Here is a 17,877-nt window from a genome sequence, read left to right as displayed (position 1 = left end):
CGCGGGTCCCCCACCACAGCCAGGGTCCAGCCAGCGCCAGGAAAGCGGGGAGGGGGCGCGGATCCGACGCCGAGAATCTCTCCGCGGGGATCGCGGAGACTTCCTGTGTGCGGGAGAGGCGACCTCCCCACCGCCCGGCGAGGACGCCCTCTTCAGTCTGCCCCCGAGGCCCCGAATGCTGTGCCCCCGTCCGGGATCGCGGACACCCGCTCCCGTGATCCCGGTCTTTACAACTCCACACCTCAAGACACGAAGACCCAGCTCCGAAGGCCCCTAAACCAGGGGGCCCTGCCCCCCCAACTCTGGAACACAGAAACCCCAAATCCAGGACCCGAGGACAGCAAGAGATAGTTCACACCAGCAAGAAGCCTCCACGACCCCCTTTAAAGACCCGGGCCACGGAGCCACTCGCATCTCAGCCCATGATCGTGGCGCCCTGAGCCCCCCCGGGCCAGGCTGACGAAGACCGAGACGGCGCCCAGGCCCCCTGCCGCGGCGTCCCCGCGGCCCCAGCCCAGGTAAGCCTGGCCCGGGTGAGGGGTGGCAGGTGAGCGGTAGCCGTGGTCCCTAGAGCCCTGCAGGTGGGGAAGGAAGTATTGGAGGCTCGCTCTCCCTCCCCAGCGTCGCCATCGAGCGCGGCTGAAGGACGTCTCTTTGTGTCTCGCTTGAGGAGCCGCCCCCTCCTCCCCTCCCTTCCCCCACTTTACACCCTGTCCCTGAGGTGTGGGTGCAGCTCCGGGCCCCAGGAGGGAGTAGTGATGGAACCCCTTGTTCCATGGACAGGGGAAAGAGGATGGAGCATCTCCCCCAAAACCTGAGTCCATAGTGTTGGACCCTAGGTCCTTCGGGTATGCTGCCTCTCCCCCCAAGGCCAGGCTGAGTTCTCCAAGGAAGTCCCCCCCTCCCAGGAGAAAACCTGGGGCGTCCGCAGGTGAGGGTGGCTGCAGTGTGTGGCTCTGGGTGACGACTGGAGCTTTGGGTGTGTGTCTTTGTCTGAGAGGGCAGGAAGGGGTGTGTTTGAGAGTGAGTGGGATCCCTTCTTCTCTTCTCTTGACTGCCCTGCTCCCCACCCAGGCCACACCATAGGTTTTCACTTGACCAGACTCTTATCCCTGCAGGACCGGGAGGGGGCAGCCCCCCTGGAGGAAGGAGTGGATCCTGGGAGAGAGGTGATCTAGGTGGAGCCAAGTCAGGTCAAAGCACCTTCTGTCCCTATGTGTCCAGGGACGGCCAAGCCAGAGTCCTCCCTTCTGACCTCCACACAGCCAGGGCCAGACCTAGGGTCGGATCAGTGTGTGCTAGACAAGCAAGGGTGACTGCAGGCTCTGGCTTTAGCTATCAGGGAGTCTGCACAGCAGTCTCCTAACCCAGCCCTCAGTGAGGCTCTGACCCCAGGATGCCCCCCAGATTCTGGACCACACCAAGAGAACGCTGGGTCCCTGCGTCAAACCCCTCCTGCTTTCTCTTTGAGCCCTTTGCAAGCAGGCACTGGTGCTGAACCCAGGTAATAATAAAGTGACGCTCAGTAGGTAGTGCCCGGTACAGGTGTCCCCACCAGTAGTCCTTTGTTCATTCCTTCAAACCTTCCACTAGTGTCTGTGTTGTATCACGCACTGGAATCAGGGTCCTCTTCCCTGCACCCTGTTCCTCTATCATGGACCCCTGGGCTGGTCCCAGTTTGCCCAGGCCTTGCTCAATTGGGCCAGTTGGGGTGCCCTGGGCTGTCCGGTTCTTGCCCCCACCCTTGAGGTGCCTGGTGTCCAGGCTGCTGCAGACCTGCGGACCCTGAACCTGGACAGCTGGCACCTCTTCTCCCCCACTTCCCAGCATCTGGGCACCCGCCCCAACTGCTGCTGGCAGTGGCCCGTGGCTGAGTTGTGATGGGCAAGCATGGGGAGGGCAGGGCACTTCCTGTCAGACCTCTTCTAGCCCCTCCTGCACATCCCAGGACAGTTGAGGCAGCTGTCCTCAGCACAGGCTATGGTACAGCCAGCTGCCCTGAAGACTGGGTGACCTTGGGCAAGCACATGGCACTTCCCAGAGAGGATGACAGAGCCCGCGCTCACTCAGCAGCCAGCAGGTCAGATGTAGATCCAGGTTGGACCAAGGAAAGCACTCAGGTGTGCCTGCATCATCTCCGGGGCCTCACTTCCCCCGTGGAATTGGAGCCTGGGTCCTTGTCACTCACCTCACAGGCAAGGGAGTGGAACCAGAGGCTGGAGAGCAAACACTGGAGTCACTGTCCGCCACCAGGGAAGACTGTTAGAGGAAGACCTCCCGTCCCCTGACTGCAGTGGCTCCCCACTCAGGGCAGGATAAAGTAGCTGCCCAGCCTCCTCCTCCTCCTCGCCCCTGCCTGTCTTACGCTCACCAGGCTCTGTTCCGCTGACCCAGAGCCCACTCGGGTGGCTCAGCCCCAGATTCTTTCTCCACTTCCTCTTCTGATTGACCTTGGCTGGCACGGGGTGGGCTGGTGACTTGGACGTCGCATGTGTTTTGTGTGCCGCCAGAGTCTGCTCATCTAGACTCAGCTCCAGGAAACCAGGGCGGTGTCATCCCTGTGCCACATTGAAATTGTCACGCTCAGAGCTCTGTGTCTCGTATGGCACAGGTTATAAAACACAGCTCACAGTTCCGTTGATCCAGGATTTTTCACATTTGCATTTGTTGTCAGTGGTAAAAAATTTGTGGGGAGGGAAGGGATGATTTCACATTCGAAAGTGATTTGGGAGGGCTGGAGATTTAGCCCAGTGGTTCTGCCTCTTGCTTTGCAAGTGCAAGGTCCCAAGTTGGATCCCCAGTACCAAAAAAAAAGCAAGTTGTAAAAGTGATTTGGGAACCAGACAATAGTAATACACTCTGGGAGGCTGAGGCAGGAGGGTTGCAAGTTCAAGCCCAGCCTGGGTAACTTAATGACTTAGAGAAACCCTATCTCAAAACAAAAAATTGAAAAAAGGGCTTGGGGGGGTGGTTTAGCTCAGTGGTGCTGTGCCTGTCTTGCAAGTGCAAAGTCCTGAGTTCGAGCCCTGGTATCAAAAAAAAAAAAAAAAAAGGATGTAGTTTAGTACAAAGGCCCTGGCTTCAATCCCAGTACTATCTCCCCCCAAAAGGAAAAGATTTGAGGGTCCTTTTTGTGGTACTGGGGATTGAACTCAGGACCTTGCCTTGACTAAGCTAAATCCCCAGCCCCTGAGGGTCCTTTTGAAAAATCAGGCAATGCACCCATAGGCCAGAGCCAAAGAAGCTTCCTTTTTTCTTTTCTTTCTTTTTTTGAGGCAGGGTCTTGCTCTGTAGTTCAGGGTGGCCCTGAACTCACCGTATAGCCCAGGCTGGCCTCGAACTCACGGCGATCCTCCTGCCATGTGTGCGCTACCACGCCCACCATGCCTGCATTTCTCCCCAGCACACCCAGCCCCGCTTTTCCTGTTCACTCCGTGATGTAGCCCGTGCCCCTGCTCCTGGCATCGGGTTCTGTAGGCGCAGAGTGGAGCTAGAAGAAAGTCTGCTCAGCGGTGACCCTTGCCTGTGTGTCCTGCATGTTCCCTGGCTCCCAGGCGGTTACAGCTCAAGCAGGGCAGCATCCGTCTGGGGCTCCAGGGCTCAGCACTGAAGCGAACCTGGACTTCTGGGCCTGGCCCCACTTTACGCTCTAAGCCCCATCTTGTGCCCTCACCCCTGCTGGTGCCAGAATGTTCTGCCACCAGAGGCCTGTTTGCATCATGCCACTTGGAGCAGAAGTCCAGGGTTCGAGGTTTGCTGAGGACTCTTGGGGGAGGGCCGCTCTGGACCTCCAGGGAAGCACTGGACTAAAGTTCCTCTGGCTGAAGGCTTCCTCCTGGTACTGATTTTCTAGGACTGAGTTCTAAGTTTAGGTCCGGCAAAAGGGGTGGAGGCCTAGATGCCGCGGTCTCACAGGCATTCGTGAAACTGGGGGGTGTTGCCAAGTAGCTGGGCGGGCCAGGGGCACAGCCCTGGGAGGAAGTGGCAGGGCACCAGGTGAGAGCGCAGGCTCTGGACTCTGCCGGGTTGCACCCCACCTAGCTGCTGTGTGAACTCTGGCAAGTCTCTTAACCTCCCTGGAAGTCAGTTTATTTAACACTGTAAAGCAAGGATAGTACCAACTTCATAGGGCCGTGAGGAACAAATGAGCTAAAGCTTGAAGAGGGCCAGGGGCAGGGTCTGTGCATGGAGTGTGCTCTCCTCTCGGGATCCATCGGCTCTTAAGGAAGCTGAGGATGTTGTTTCCTGGGGAGCTGGCTGGGAGTGGAAGGGACTGGGAGGGGGTGCTGTCCGGCTGAGGCTGAGTCCGGGAGGGCGGGAGGGCTCGGGAGGCCCCTCTGGAGCCCATCCCCAGCTCTGCCTAAGGGGCGGGGCTCCCTGGGAAAGGCCTGTTCCCTGTGGGCCTCTGCTCTCCTAGCCCTTGGCCCAAGTGACTACGGGTGAGCCCCAGGCCATGCAGGACAGCTTCTGCACCAGGCCCAGAGAATCCCCGCCCACTCCCCCTTAGATTCCTAGAGGAGGCAGCCAGGCCTGGGAGGTCCGAAGCCCCCTCTCCGGCGGACACCCTCTTCCATCCCTCATTGTCTGGCCACTCCTAGAGAACAGAGGGGTCCACAGTCCAGCATAGCCCCCACTGAGGAAGCGTGTGATTGGCCGGGTTATGGGAGCAGCAGCACAGTTCTTAAAGCTGCGTGACCTTGGGCAAGTCATTGTCCTCTGGTCTCAGTTTCCTTTGCTGTAGAACAGGGCACTACCAGCTCCTGCTTCCCGAGAAGCAGGTAAATCACGAGCTGTGTCTGCTGCACAGTGTTTGAACTTGTGACTTCTCTTGCACCCCTTGGAGTAGCCGAGTGAGCGGGATCCAAGGCCAGGAGGCCTGCTGTGACCTTCCTCAGGGCTTTAGCCTCTGGAGGGAAAGAGAATATCCCCACAGCTGCTGGTCTGGGGTGGCCCGGGGGACTAGGACAGTGTAGGGGTGGGGCGGATGGAAGGGAAGGGTCAGTGCTTCTGCCGTCCCCTCACAGTCAGACCCAGAGAGGGTGTGCAACCCCAGCCCCAACTCCCTGGGCAGGAGGGCCTTAACTGCTCCTGAGCAGAGAGTTTCTGACCATATGGGAGAGATCCTCACTCCGTGGGAGCCCGGGTGTCTCCAGTAGAGCTGAAGAGGCCAGCGGCTAGCGCGGCTTCGGTAGAAAGCTCTCTGGACTCAGCTGTGTGGCTTGGGCAAGCGGCCTAGCCTGTGTGTAGGAAAGGGGGTTAACTCAGCACCGGAGGACTGCCTGAGCTGGTGTCTGCTGTTCATCTTGGGCCCCAAAGCCTGAGCAGAAACGATAGAAGCTGAGGGCATGGGGCAAAGGGCTTTCCTTGATTTCCTCTCCTGGGACTCTGGGCAGATTCTGGCCGTGCTCCGTCCACTCCCACACAGCCCACGAGGCCCAGCAGGCCGAAGCAGCTGGCTTCCATCATGGTGGGACGTAGGCCTAGCTTTTCTGTCTCTGCTCACTGTTCACTGTGGAACGCAGCAGGGGAAGTCGGCAGCCGCAGCCAGCTCCAGGCACATTGAAGGCAGAGCTAGTCTGCGTGAAGGCCCCAACTAGGGGCCTGTGTCTGCGCCTCTTGGGGCCCAGCACATGGGTCAGCTGCCGGAAATCTGTTCAGGTCTGGGTCCTGTGTGCTTCTCACTGGCAGTGGGAGCCCGGTGTCTGTGTGGCCTCCCAGGCCCCCTCTGATGGAGGCTGCCCCTCCCCTGCTGCTCCCGGCCTCCTTACCCGTGTGCTGCATCAGGCAGCTTCCTTCCCCTTCCTGCTCTCCTTTCCCCCCAGGACGTCTCACTGCCTGACACACATCTCTTACCTTTGCCATCATCTGCCACTAAACAGAACCTAAGCTTCTGGAGGACACGGTGGTTTGTGTGTCTTGAGAACATAGTGGGTGCTCGACAAATATGTACGGAATGTTCTGGAACTAGACAAGACGTGCTCTTCGAGCCTTCCTAGCTGTGGACCCTAGACCCAGCACTTAATCATTCCTTCTTCTGTGAGATGTAATGGGAATAATAAACAGCTTTTCCTAAGATTTCTGGGAAGCTTAAAAGACTGTACAAAGAACTTTTGTGTTTTGTTCTGTTTTGTTTTTTGTTTGTGCAGTACTGGGGATTGAACAGGGGTCCTTCACACTGAACTACTCTTCCCGTCCCTGTTTGTAATTGTTTTTCATCTTAAGATAAGGTCCTGATAAGTCGCTCAGTAGCCCAGATGAGTCTCAAACTTGAGATCTTCTTGCCTCAAACTTCCAACTGCTGCGATTGCAGGCACATGCTATTGCGTGAGCTACTATAAGTGGAACATGAACCTTGGCTCCCTCTAAGACTGCTAGAACCTGTACCATGCTCTTCTTTTACTGATGAGGACGTGGAGGCACAGAGAGAAAGGGACTGGTCTGGAGCTCCTGGTCAGGAGCGGCATGGCCTGCCTGAGGCCGGGCTGCTGGCTTCTAGGCGAGGCTGCACCCTTGTCTGGCCCTCTGCTCATGCCCTCTGCCCAGTGGTCCCCATGTCCCCTGGTGGCCACCCAGCCAAAGCCCTTGGCCAGGCTGTGCCGTGTTGTGCTGGTGGTTACCTGGGGGAGTGGGCCTGGCTCCCACTTCCCACAAGGCCAGAGGAGGCCGGGCAGCTTGTTCAGCTCCGGGTGCCAGCTGTAGGCAGGTGGCGTCACAGACTATTAATAGCCACCGAGGATGTGCCCGAGGAAGGGGCAGACTGCATGCCAGCTGGGAGGGGCGGGGAGGCCGAGGCTGGAGCCAGACACGGAGCCTCACACGCAGACAGTGTAGGGAATGCGGTGCCCGGGGGAGGCAGCCTCAGACAGTGCACACTTCCCACTGCTGTGGCTTCAGGACAGCCCAGCTCTGCCTCAGTGTCCTTGGCTGGGTCTATGAAGTGCCCACTGTGTGCCAGGCCCCACGGTAGCTCCCGGGGGATACGGCTGTGAACAAGGCTGGACAACAAGGTCCCGCGAGTGCCATGGGGGGGCAGTCACAGCAAATGCGCGAGTCGGCCAACTATGTAATGCCTTTGAAAGTCGCAGGCTCTGTTTGGGAAGAACTAGAGCAGGGTGTGGGGGCTGCAGGGCAGAGGGTACCCTGCTGGGGAGGGCGCTGTCTGGGCAGAGCTGGGAGAGGGAGCCATGCGGGTGTGGGGAGAGCTGAGCCCAGGGACAGACAGGGAGGGAGGTGAGGGTGGGGGGGGTCGGAGGGGTACAGGAAGGGCTCTGGGGTGAGAGGAGCTGATGGAGGTGTGGACTCTGGGAGCCAGGAGAGGTGGCAGCTGAGGGGATGGTGGCACAGACCCAGGAGAGTGGGTAGTGACCAACCAGTTTAGGTACTGAAGAGCAGCACCTGTATTAACATCTGGTGTGGATTCTAGAGTTACTTTATGCAAGAAGGAGCAAATGAGAAGCCTGTTCTCCTTTCCCCATTTCAAGACAGTGCACTTACCGTCTGGAACTGCCTGGCCCCATCCCAAACTGATACAGGGCCCAGGGAGGAGGAGGGAGCTGGTGGCAGCTACTGTGCCCTACCAAGAAGAGCCCTCCCCTGTGTGGCTGAGAGCAGTGCACAGCTCCTGCATGGCACTGGGCACTGTGTGAAATTCAAACACACTGTCCTTTAACCCAGCAGCCACAGTTTTAGAGTTTATCATGGAGATACATCTGCACATGCTGCAGAATGACTTAGATACAAGGCTACTCATTGTTGCCAGCAGGAGAAAACTGGGCATGACCTGCGTCTCTGTCAGTAGGTGTTCGATTAAGTAAATGTCTGAATAGGCACATGTGCCTTTGCAGCCATGGGACCCTGGCTTCCAAGTCTGAGCAGTTCCTCTCTGCCCTTTCCCTAGCCTTCTAGCCTAGGGGCCTCTCCTAGTCTGGCCCTGGGTGCTGTCCACCCCTGTGGTGCTGAAGACAGTGGGGCTACAGGGAGGCCTGGAGACCAAGCGTGAAGATGAGAAAAACCAGGGGACAGAAGGCGTTCTGTCTCTGTCTCTGCTGCTACTCATGAGCTGGGTGCATTTGGGCAAGTTGCTTAGCCCCTCTGAGCCTCAGTGTCTTATGAAATGGAGTTTCTACAAAGATTAATGACAGCAGCATTGTAAAGCATTGCCACATTGAGAAAGTTGATGGTCACTCTTACCAGGGCATCTTAGAGATAGTAAAGCACAGCAGTTAAGCGTTTCGACACCAGCATGAGGGCACCTGAGTGTGAATCTTGGCTCCGCTGCCTCTCAGATGCATGATCTTGATTAAGGGTCGTGACTGCTCTATCTCCTCATGGGTGACTTGGGGTCAGTCACAGTCCTTATGTTAGTCACTTTCCTGTTGCCGGGACAAAACACCCAACACAGGTTTATTTGGCTCGCAGTTTCCATTGGGTTCAGTCCATGGTCGCCTGGCTCCACAGCAGAAAGAGCACAGTGGAATAGCAGAGGGCAGCCGCCCATCCCATGGCAGCCAGGGAGCAGAGCAGGGGGCAGTGCTAGAGAGGAATGGGCAAGGCATGTGTAGTGCCCAGGGCTGTGCCTCGTGACCCCACCCCCGGGCACTCCCAGGAGAGTGCTCTGCCAGTCTGCTAGGTGTTTCCTGGTCCAGGGAACTCGATTCGGCAGGAAGAATGCTCCTAGTTCCCATGTCGTGGAAAAAGGTGAGGATTAAGTTAGTTCACTTGTGCGAAGCACTCAGCATGGGGCAGGGCCTCCCTGTGTGTTTGCTGTCACTTTCCTGTCCTTTGTCACTGTCCACCCAGCACCTTCAGCCTCTGTCCACGTGGCCAGTGCCAGTCACAGCGAGCCCATCGCCGCTATGTTGGGGCATGAGCTGTCTGCACCGTGCCCTGCGCACACCCTGGCTTCTGTCCAACCCTTCCCTGACCTGCTGCGTGACTGTGCACGAGTCACTGTTCCCTGCCGACCATCGGTCTCTGCGTCTGTAAAGCGAGGCTGAAGATGCTGCACACAGCTCCTGGGAAAATAGCTCTGTGCCTACAGGTCACATCCAGGAAAGCCAAGATATAAAACCATCGGTCTCTGCGTCTGTAAAGCGAGGCTGAAGATGCACACAGCTCCTGGGAAAATAGCTCTGTGCCTACAGGTCACATCCAGGAAAGCCAAGATATAAAAAGTTACAACTTCCCAAACACGTAAGGAATTATTCACCCGGCATTTGTCACGCCTTGGCTGTGTGCTGGGAATAGCAGCATGATTAAGGCAGGGGTTGCTTTCAAGGAGCTCTTGCCTGGAGTCTTAGGTGAGGAGCTAAATAGCCCACCTCAAACCAGCTTATTCAAGCCCAAAGGGAAATTTACTGGTTCATGAAGTAAATGTTCAGGAGTAATTTGCCATCCGGTGTGCCCGGGCCTGGGCCCAGGCCTCACAGTCACCAGCAACCTCTCCGTCTTCCAGCGCTGCTTCCCTCCCAGGGCGGCAAAGTCAGCCCCCAGCAGCTGCGGACCTGTGTGCTCCAGCTCTGCACAGGGTGAGCGGCTCCGGCTCCGAGACATGTCCATCTCTGGGTGATGTGTGCGTTGGCCAGGACTGGGTCAGGCCCATCCCTAAAGCCAGGGTGGAATCCCCCCTACCCGGCCGTGTGGGCCAGCAGAGAGGCTGTCATCAAAGAAAGGTGCTGATGCTGAGCAGGAAAAAGAGCATCACTGTCCATTCAAGAAACCACTGAAAATGTGAGCAAGGCAAGGACTGAGTCCAGTCTGGCCTCAAGACCATGTACCTGACTACACGTACAGGAATGGTGGGAGGGAGGAGTGCATTTGAGAGCTGACTCCACCCTGCGGGCCCCTCTCCTTGCAGAAAGCAAAGTGAACCCAGTGAGAGAGGCCTCAGGTTCCCCTTCCCCGTCATCCCACCCCATGCTTGCTTCTCTCATGGAGATGCTTAGTAGAAGTACCAGCTGGAGAAGAGAGATGGCCCTCCAGTCACTGGATGGTCCTTCCAGGGCAGCCTTGTTAGGATGCCCTTGAGTTTGCCCATGCTAGGGACATAGCCTGACGGAGGGGGCCCTGGGATGGGGCGAGAAGCTGAGGACTCTAGAGTGAGAATCAGAAAGGCAGGCGTGGGCTGGGGATTTAGCTCAGTGGTGCCACCGCCTGCCTTGCAACCACAAAGTCCTGAGTTCGATCCCCAGTAACAGGAAAAAAAAAAAAAAATGAAAGGCAGGCCAGGCATCCCTTGGTCCAAATGAACCTGCACTGAGTGCCCACAGATGGGCCTCTAGCCTCTGCTTCCGTACCCCCAGGAAGGGGAATGTACTTCCTCCCTGTTCTGTCTTTGGAGTTGCTCCCTGCTGGAGCCTCACAGGATGCAGAACAGAAGGCCAGGGGCCCTTAGCCTGTCTGTGCCTCGTAGCTTAGTCCATTTAGTGCCCCTGTAACCAGAGTCCAGAGGTTGGGTGTCTTAAAATGAACAGAGTTTATTCCTCACAGCTTGGGAGGCTGGAGGCCAAGGGTCAAGCTGCTGGCATCTGGTGGGAGCCTTCTTTCTGCGTCATCCCCTGGTGGAAGGAAGCAGGGCAAGAGAGGAGTGGCCACAGAGGAGCTGAAGTTGTGCTTTTATAAGCAATCCACACCTGCAGTAGCAGCGTTAGCCCACTAATGTGGGCAGAGCCATTGTGGCCTAATCACTTATTAGAGATCCCACCTCTTAATATGGTGAAAATGGCAACTAAGTTTCAACGTAAGTTTGGAGAGGATGTTGAAGCCATAGTAATATTCCTTTTGAAGAGGAGGGCAGTAGAAGTGATCTACCCTCCAGGATTGTTATGATTGTTATGTGACTTAACCCACAGTAGTTAGCAAAGCTCCTGGCATGTGGTCAATGCTTAATACATATATATATATATATATATTTGCCAGGATTATTCTCCCACAAAAGAGGATAGGAGTAGGCCCTCTTCTCTACAGACTTGTCCCCTCCCTTCCCACTCCAGTGGTCGGGCTCTGTTCACTCCACCCCAGGTTATTCCCATCCAGGTGACCTCTGGCCACCAGCTAGGCAGTGGAGCATGCTGAGGTTCACACTTAGCACTTTGCTTACTGGCTGCGTAACCCTTGCATCGGGGCTGTGCTAGCTGCTGTGACAAATAAGCCCACATTTCAGCGGTCTGACAGTAGGACATTTTGCTTCCGCCTCTTAGATTAGTACAGGGTGGTTCATTCTCATTAGCATGGAGCCTTCCACATTCCTTCCTTGGGCACCTGGGCTCCTCCTCCCTGAAGCTCCCCTGCCTTCTAGGGTGCATCAAGCCAGCACCTGGAAAAAGAAAATAGAGAAGCCTTCCTTAATTCAGAGAAGCCCACCTGGCAGTGACACTATCCCTTCTGTTCACACTCCCGTGCGGAAAACCAGCCATGGGGCTGTGCCTGGAGGACGCGCAGGAGGGCGACAGTGGTTCCCTGCTGGACGGCCACTTTCCCGCAGCGGCCTGTGCTGTAGGAGAGGAGGCGCACGTGCTGGTGGACAGTTGGCCGTCGCTGACGTGGCCACACGCAAATCCTCCTCCTGCTGGGCCCCTGTTCATCTTCCAAGTAGAAAGCATCTCACTGTGGCGATGGTCACCCAGCAACGTAGGTTGTTAAATCACCGAATCATGCACTCATGGGGGTGCGTTTTGTGGTGTGTAAGTTACACCTCGGTCACACTGTTCTTGTAAAACATAGGCAGCTTCTTGCTTCTCCAGATTCTTGTGAGGAGTCAGTGAGGAAAGTTTCACACGACTTGTGGCACTACATGTGTTTGTGCTTGTGTACACACGTGTGGACCTGTGCATGCGTTTATGCTGTGTGTGTTGCACGTTTGTGTCTGCACCTGCATATTGTGTGTTTGTATGTGTGCATGTGTCCCTGCTCATGTGTTTGTGTGCAACGTGTTTCTGTGCGCGGGGGTCCATGCTCGTGCGCGTGTCTGCGCCTGCACGTGGGTGTTTGCGCCTCTGCGCACATGTGCCTAAGCCTCAGTGTCTGCGTGCGGGTGTGCAGTGGGCCGGACAGTGCCCGCCAACAGGAAGTGGTGGGTGGCTCAGTCTTGCTTCCCGCCTGGGAAACCCTCCCCCACCGCGTGCCCGCCGCCTGTGGCAGAGCTACAACCGCTGCCATGGTGATAGGGGGCCAGTGAAGGCGTCTGTGAGGAGCAGGGCCAAGGGCCTAGGGCCGGCGGAGTGCAAGCAGATGCGAGCAGATGAGGTGCTGGCGGTTTGCAGGGAGGAAGGGCGGTGGAGAGACAGCGCCCAACGCTGCAGGCTCACAGCCTTCGAGGCGGCACTGGGCAGGACCAACTGTGACGATAAAGAGCTGAGGGCCGAGTCCGGTGCCAGACACGCTAGCCTCCCACCCTGCCTGCTTCCCTCGCAGCCCCACGTTCTCCTCGGGAGGAGCTGCCTCCGGGAAGCGGGCTGGCTTAAGCACCAACCCTGGAGCGATCACAGCCCCAGCCGCGCAACGCTGCCCCAGCCGCGCAATGCTGGGCGAACCGCTGAGCCTTGTTCCTGTCACCCCCGACGTGATGGTGTGGTAGTAATGACACCTGCCCCAGGAAATGGTGACGACTGGGCGGCTGGTCTTTGGGCCAGGCGGGCCTGTAGTGGGTGCCAAAGGAGAGCTATGGTGGTGCTCTGTTCCCCTTGGTGTGTGGATGTGTGTGACTTGCTCACGGTCAAGCGGCTAGACAGTGGGCACAGTAGGATCCAGGCTGAGGCCCATGCTGTGCCCCCAAGTCTCACGTGCACAGCAGGGCCCAGAGGAGGATTCACCCCTTGTCCCCTGCTAACACCTCGTGCAGACGCAGGTTGAGCAGGAGGAGAGGGACGGGCAGGAGTGTGATTCTGAGCCAGCCCCACCCGGCACAGCTGGGCCAGGAAGGGATGCACACGGCCCGCCCAGATCCTGGTCCTCAGCGGAGCCCCTGCAGGGGAGCAGGGATGGCTTCTTGGAGGAGACTTGGGGGTGTGAGGCTGGAGGTGGTGAAGCAGGCATTAGGGTCCCTTGGGAGGAGGGGTAAGAGAGCGGGGGAACCACTAATACCGCTGTGTGGAGAGAGGCCCAGACCCCACCCTGCCCAGCACGAAGCCAGGGCAGCTCACAAGCCAGTGGGGCTAAAGGCCCGAAGCTACTCACAGCTGCCAGTCCAGCTCCCAGGGCTGCCAGACAGGGCCAAGACCACTGCAAGGGCCACCTGTACAGTGTGCCTGCGATGCCGCAGCAGCGCTGGGAGCCCACGCTGTCCCCGGAAAGGGCAAGGGTGCACTGTCCTGAGGACGCCCACACAGAAGCGACCATTCCTCTGCTGGCACTGAAGCCAAACTTGGTTTTCCCCACCCTGGTCCTCATCACCAGCTGGGAGTGGACATTTGACAGGGCTTGGAGAGGGTCTTCCTGGCTGCCAGGAAGCAAGGAGAGGCCACTATCGGGAGCCAGCAGCCGGCTGTAGTCTGCTTACCCTCTGCACCCCGGCACTTGGTGCCAGGGGCCAGGCCAGGGTGGGAGGGTAGAGGAGCAGGGGAAGGAGACTGGTTTGCTGGGCCCGGCACCACTTCTCCCTTTGGAGCTGTGAAAAGGGCTCAGACCCTAGGGCAAGGGCATTGGCGTTTCGCATGGGGTCCCTGGCACAGGATCTGACAGAAGTGAGCAAGGAAGGCAGAGGCTGGAGCTGGGGGTGGGAAGGCTCCGTTAGAACAGAGATGGTTCATGAATGGAGGGAGCAGGATGCTGAGGAAGCAGAAGGGTGGGAGCCAAGGTGGGGGAAGGCTCCTGCACCCAGCCAGCTGGGAGGGCGGTGCAGATGGAGCTCCGTTTGTGGCTGGGTGGGAGGCCAGGAAGTTCCCTCTGATGCTCCTTCTCTCTGTGTGAAGTGGGAGGCTGGGTCGTGCTGCCAGAGGGAAGGGGAAGAGGCTGTGGGGCGGGAGGGGGCTGCTAGGCCAGGGCGAGACCCCCACTCCCTGCTCTGATCCCCAGCTGACACAGGGACTCGAGGACGCGCCCCACATCCAGCTGTCTATTAACTTCCTTTATGCTTCCCAGCAGCCCATGGGAAGTAGGTACCATTACTGTGTCTGTTTATAGATGCGGAACTTGCAGTACGGAGATGAAGTGCTGCCCAAGGGTATCTGGCTGCGTGTGACAAACCAGGGATTCAGAGCCAGGCTGGGATCCAAGGCAGCGTCTTCTCTCCCATGGGAGAGGGGTGTCTTCGGGAAGAGGAACTAGGGGCAGATAGGGTGCTGACAGAGCTGGCGAGATGCCCTGAACTGGGCAGGAGGTACACAGGAGGCGGCTCCCAGGGGGTAGGGACAGCAGGTGGAGGGTGCAGTGCCCAGGTTCCCTGACAGTGCGTCACAGACATGTACACACGGACACCTGCACACCACACCCAGAAAAGCCCCCCCCAGCCCACACTCCCCCAGTGAGAAATGCAGGCCCTGGGGAGGCTTCCTGGGACGCAGAGGGACAGGGATGGATTAGGGGCAGGGGGAAGCTGCTGGTGGGACGGCCATCTTCACTATCTTGGCTGCAGTGATAGTTTCATGAATATACGTGTGTCAAAACGCAACAGATCTTACACTTTAAATATGCCGTTTGTTGTATGTCAGGTGTACCCCAACACAACTAGGAAATGAAATGGAATAAAATGGGGTAAAGGCCCTGAACCCAGCCTTGATTCACCGTCACCCACTTACTCTTCCGGGGGTTCTCCCGTCCCCAGCCCTGCAGTGTCCGCTTCCCATGACTCCCTGGAGACATGCAGAGCCCTGCCCGGCCTTTGTGGACCCCAAAGGCACCTCAGGCTGGGACTTTGTAGGGCTGACCCTGTCCTTGAGTCCGGGGCTGGGGCCCGGGCCTTGCGTGGGTCGCATGGCCGCCGTGCTGGTGTGTGCCCACATCGGCACCACCCTGCCAGAGTGTGGAGCGGGGCTGCCCGCTGCAGCGGCTCATCGTGAGCTCTTGCCCCTTCCGGCCTCACAGCTCGTGTCACCTTCGACTGTGACATGATACGTGTGTTGGATGTGTTTTTCTGTTCATCGCCCGTGTGCCATAAGCCCCTGAGGATGGGGATTCTTGTGCATTGTTCAGTGCTGTGTCCCTGGGGCTTTGGTTTGCACCTGGCTGACAGTGGGTGCTTTGTTCGTGCTGGGCTAGAGCGAGGCCTGGGAAAGGCTATGGGCCCTAGCCCCTCTGCCGACAAACACAACTTGGAAGTGGGATTGAGCACATGAACTTGTGTGAGGCCCCGTCTTTGTGTGACATCATGTGTGTGCCTGGCCTGGGCCTGTGTGGACTGGTGGTGCCCAGGTGTGAGGAGAGACCATAACCGCCTGCGCCCAGCCCTGGAAGCCTTGGCTGTGTGACCAAGGCAGCTGTTGCCCCCTTGTGGTCACCTTGGGCCTGGCAGGGGGCCCAGCTGGAAGTTTCCTGGGTGCTGGGGAGGCAGGAGGTGGGTGGAGGAAGGGCCCTGGCCTGATGTCACTCTTCCTGTCACACCGCCCACCACAGGGAGAAGATGAGTGTGGGCTGCCCAGAGCCCGAGCCGCCCCACGCCCTGCCCTGCTGTGGGCCAGGGGCGGGCGTGCCCCTCCTCACAGAAGACATGCAGGCGCTGACCCTCCGCACACTGGCTGCCAGTGATGTCACCAAGCATTACGAGCTTGTGAGGGAACTGGGCAAGGGCACCTACGGGAAGGTTGACCTGGTGTCCTACAAGGGTACAGGTGAGTGTCCTCGGGGCTGGGCTGCAAGGCACTGCCAGAGGTCAGGAGGGAGCAGGAGCAGAGGCAGTGACCAGGATGAGAGGGCGGCCCCTGCAGCGGCCCAGGAGAGGGAGAACAGGCAGACGGGACAAGGGAAGAGCCTGGGGACAGGGGTCCTGACTGCAGAGTGGGCTGCTGGACCCGGGGACCTCCAGAGCTCAGGGGAGGCGGGACTGGTGGCTCTGTTTGGAGCTGGTCAGTGACGGGTGTCTGTGGGCAGGGGTGCAAGTGGGGCCTCAGGATCGGGCACCATGCTTCCAGGGTCATGGAAGCCATCTCCTCTTCTCCAGTGAGGACACTATCACTTAACAGTGTCTTAGTTACTCTTATCACTGAGACAAAGTACCCAACACCTAAAGTTAGACGAGGAGAGTTATTTTGGCTCACAGTCGGCTGGCTCCAAGGCGGGGGGCATGGTGGAGGGATGTCATAGAGCAGGCAGGAGGCAGCAGGAGACAAACAGCAGCAGCACCCTGTTTCTGTCCCTTCTATTCCTTTAGGGTGCGTGCACTCTCTGGGGAGGGGCTTAATCCCAGCATCACCCACCCCTGGTGCAGCCACCTCCAAGCCCCACTGATGGCCGCATGAGGCTTTGGGGGACCCCTACACACAGCCAATAACACCCAGGGTCATGCAGCCACAGGGGCTTTGGCTAGGATGACACCTGGGGTCACCTCAGTGCCACCTTGTTTAACCACCAGGCGTGATGCCCACCATGCCATATGTTTACTGTGGTGCCCACCCAGCCATTCAGGGCAGGGGCTGTGTGGGTTCCCACAGCTGTACAAACCAGGGGCAGAGGCCTCTGCCTTCTGAGGCAGCAGGAAGCACCTGATTGCTACTTGCTTGCTGGGTGACACTGTGTGATTTACCCAGCTGTGCCTCAGTAAGCTACTTGGAAAACATTGGTGCCACCTCCAAGGGTCACCATGACACATGAGTTGTAAGTGAAGCTCAGAAGGCAGGGCCGTAGCGTCAGTGCTCTCTGAGCGTGTACTACATGCTGGACTCAGGAGACACAGCCAGGGAGCCATGGGCAAGCAGATGAGACAGAAGAATAGCACGGCAGGGAAACCAGAGGGCCTCCTGGAGGGCCGCACACCGGCATGGTGACCAGGCTCACTGGCCAGGGATAGGCGGTGCCTATCCTGCCATGGTCCTCACCACTGTTGCTGTGGCCTGGCCAGGCACGAAAATGGCGCTGAAGTTCGTAAACAAGAGCAAAACAAAGCTGAAGAACTTCCTGCGGGAGGTGAGCATCACCAACAGCCTCTCGTCCAGCCCCTTCATCATCAAGATCTTTGATGTGGTCTTTGAGACGGAGGACTGCTACGTCTTCGCCCAGGAGTATGCGCCCGCCGGGGACCTGTTTGACATCATCCCTCCCCAGGTATGTGGGATGGTGTTGTGGAGAGGGGAGGTGGTGGCTGGGGTCCCCAGAATGCAGAGGTGAAGAACAGAAAGCTTCTGACTACTTCTTAGGGGGAAAGTACCCTGTGATAAGCCAGGGGACTGCGAAGGCAAGCACTCGGAAGGAAGCAGAAGACAGGAGGGGACCGGGCGCAGGGAGAGTGGGGAGCCCTCCGGCAGCAGGCCTGGACTCTGCTCACCCCTGGGGGTGCACAGGCCTCCCCAAGCCTCAGCCGCGCAGCTTTTATGAGACAGGACCAGAAGAGGGTTATCTCAGCGCCCGCCCCACACGGGTGCTTGGTATTCAGCCAGTGCAAGTATTCGGTTAGGGAGGAGGGACGCTGCCCAGGCACATAAAGTGCAGGAGAGGCGCCAGGCAGGCACAGACAGGGCCCGCAGCGGATGGAGGAGAGGCACAGGGGCAGGTGCGGGGCAGACAGGAGAGGCCCTGGGTGTGCCCTGTCCCCCTGAGCGCGGCTCCTGTCGGTGGCAGGTGGGGCTCCCCGAGGACACCGTGAAGCGCTGCGTGCAGCAGCTGGGCCTGGCGCTGGACTTCATGCATGGGCGGCAGCTGGTGCACCGTGACATCAAGCCCGAGAACGTGCTGCTCTTCGACCGCGAGTGCCGCCGGGTGAAGCTGGCTGACTTCGGCATGACGCGCCGCGTG

At 58.3% G+C, this 17,877-nt stretch overlaps 1 protein-coding gene across 1 annotated transcript in view; it reads left to right on the top strand.

Annotated features, from left to right (window-relative positions):
• The first annotated feature begins 6 nt into the window (after positions 1 to 6).
• The window catches only part of Sbk1 (SH3 domain binding kinase 1), a 23,807-nt gene continuing 5,936 nt past the window's right edge, over positions 7 to 17,877 (top strand). The window contains exons 1-4 of the mRNA XM_033758729.1: positions 7 to 518; positions 15,547 to 15,761; positions 16,988 to 17,190; positions 17,704 to 17,874. Of these exons, the coding sequence (XP_033614620.1) occupies positions 15,554 to 15,761; positions 16,988 to 17,190; positions 17,704 to 17,874 (582 nt within the window). The 5' untranslated portion in view covers positions 7 to 518; positions 15,547 to 15,553. The remainder of the gene's footprint in view (positions 519 to 15,546; positions 15,762 to 16,987; positions 17,191 to 17,703; positions 17,875 to 17,877) is intronic.

The sequence above is a fragment of the Fukomys damarensis genome, unplaced genomic scaffold (assembly GCF_012274545.1).
Source record: "Fukomys damarensis isolate Sample0158 unplaced genomic scaffold, DMR_v1.0_HiC HiC_scaffold_34, whole genome shotgun sequence".
In the NCBI taxonomy this organism is placed as follows: Eukaryota; Metazoa; Chordata; class Mammalia; order Rodentia; family Bathyergidae; genus Fukomys; species Fukomys damarensis.
Note: the sequence above shows the minus strand (reverse complement) of the source record. Positions and strands in the feature narration are given on the sequence as shown.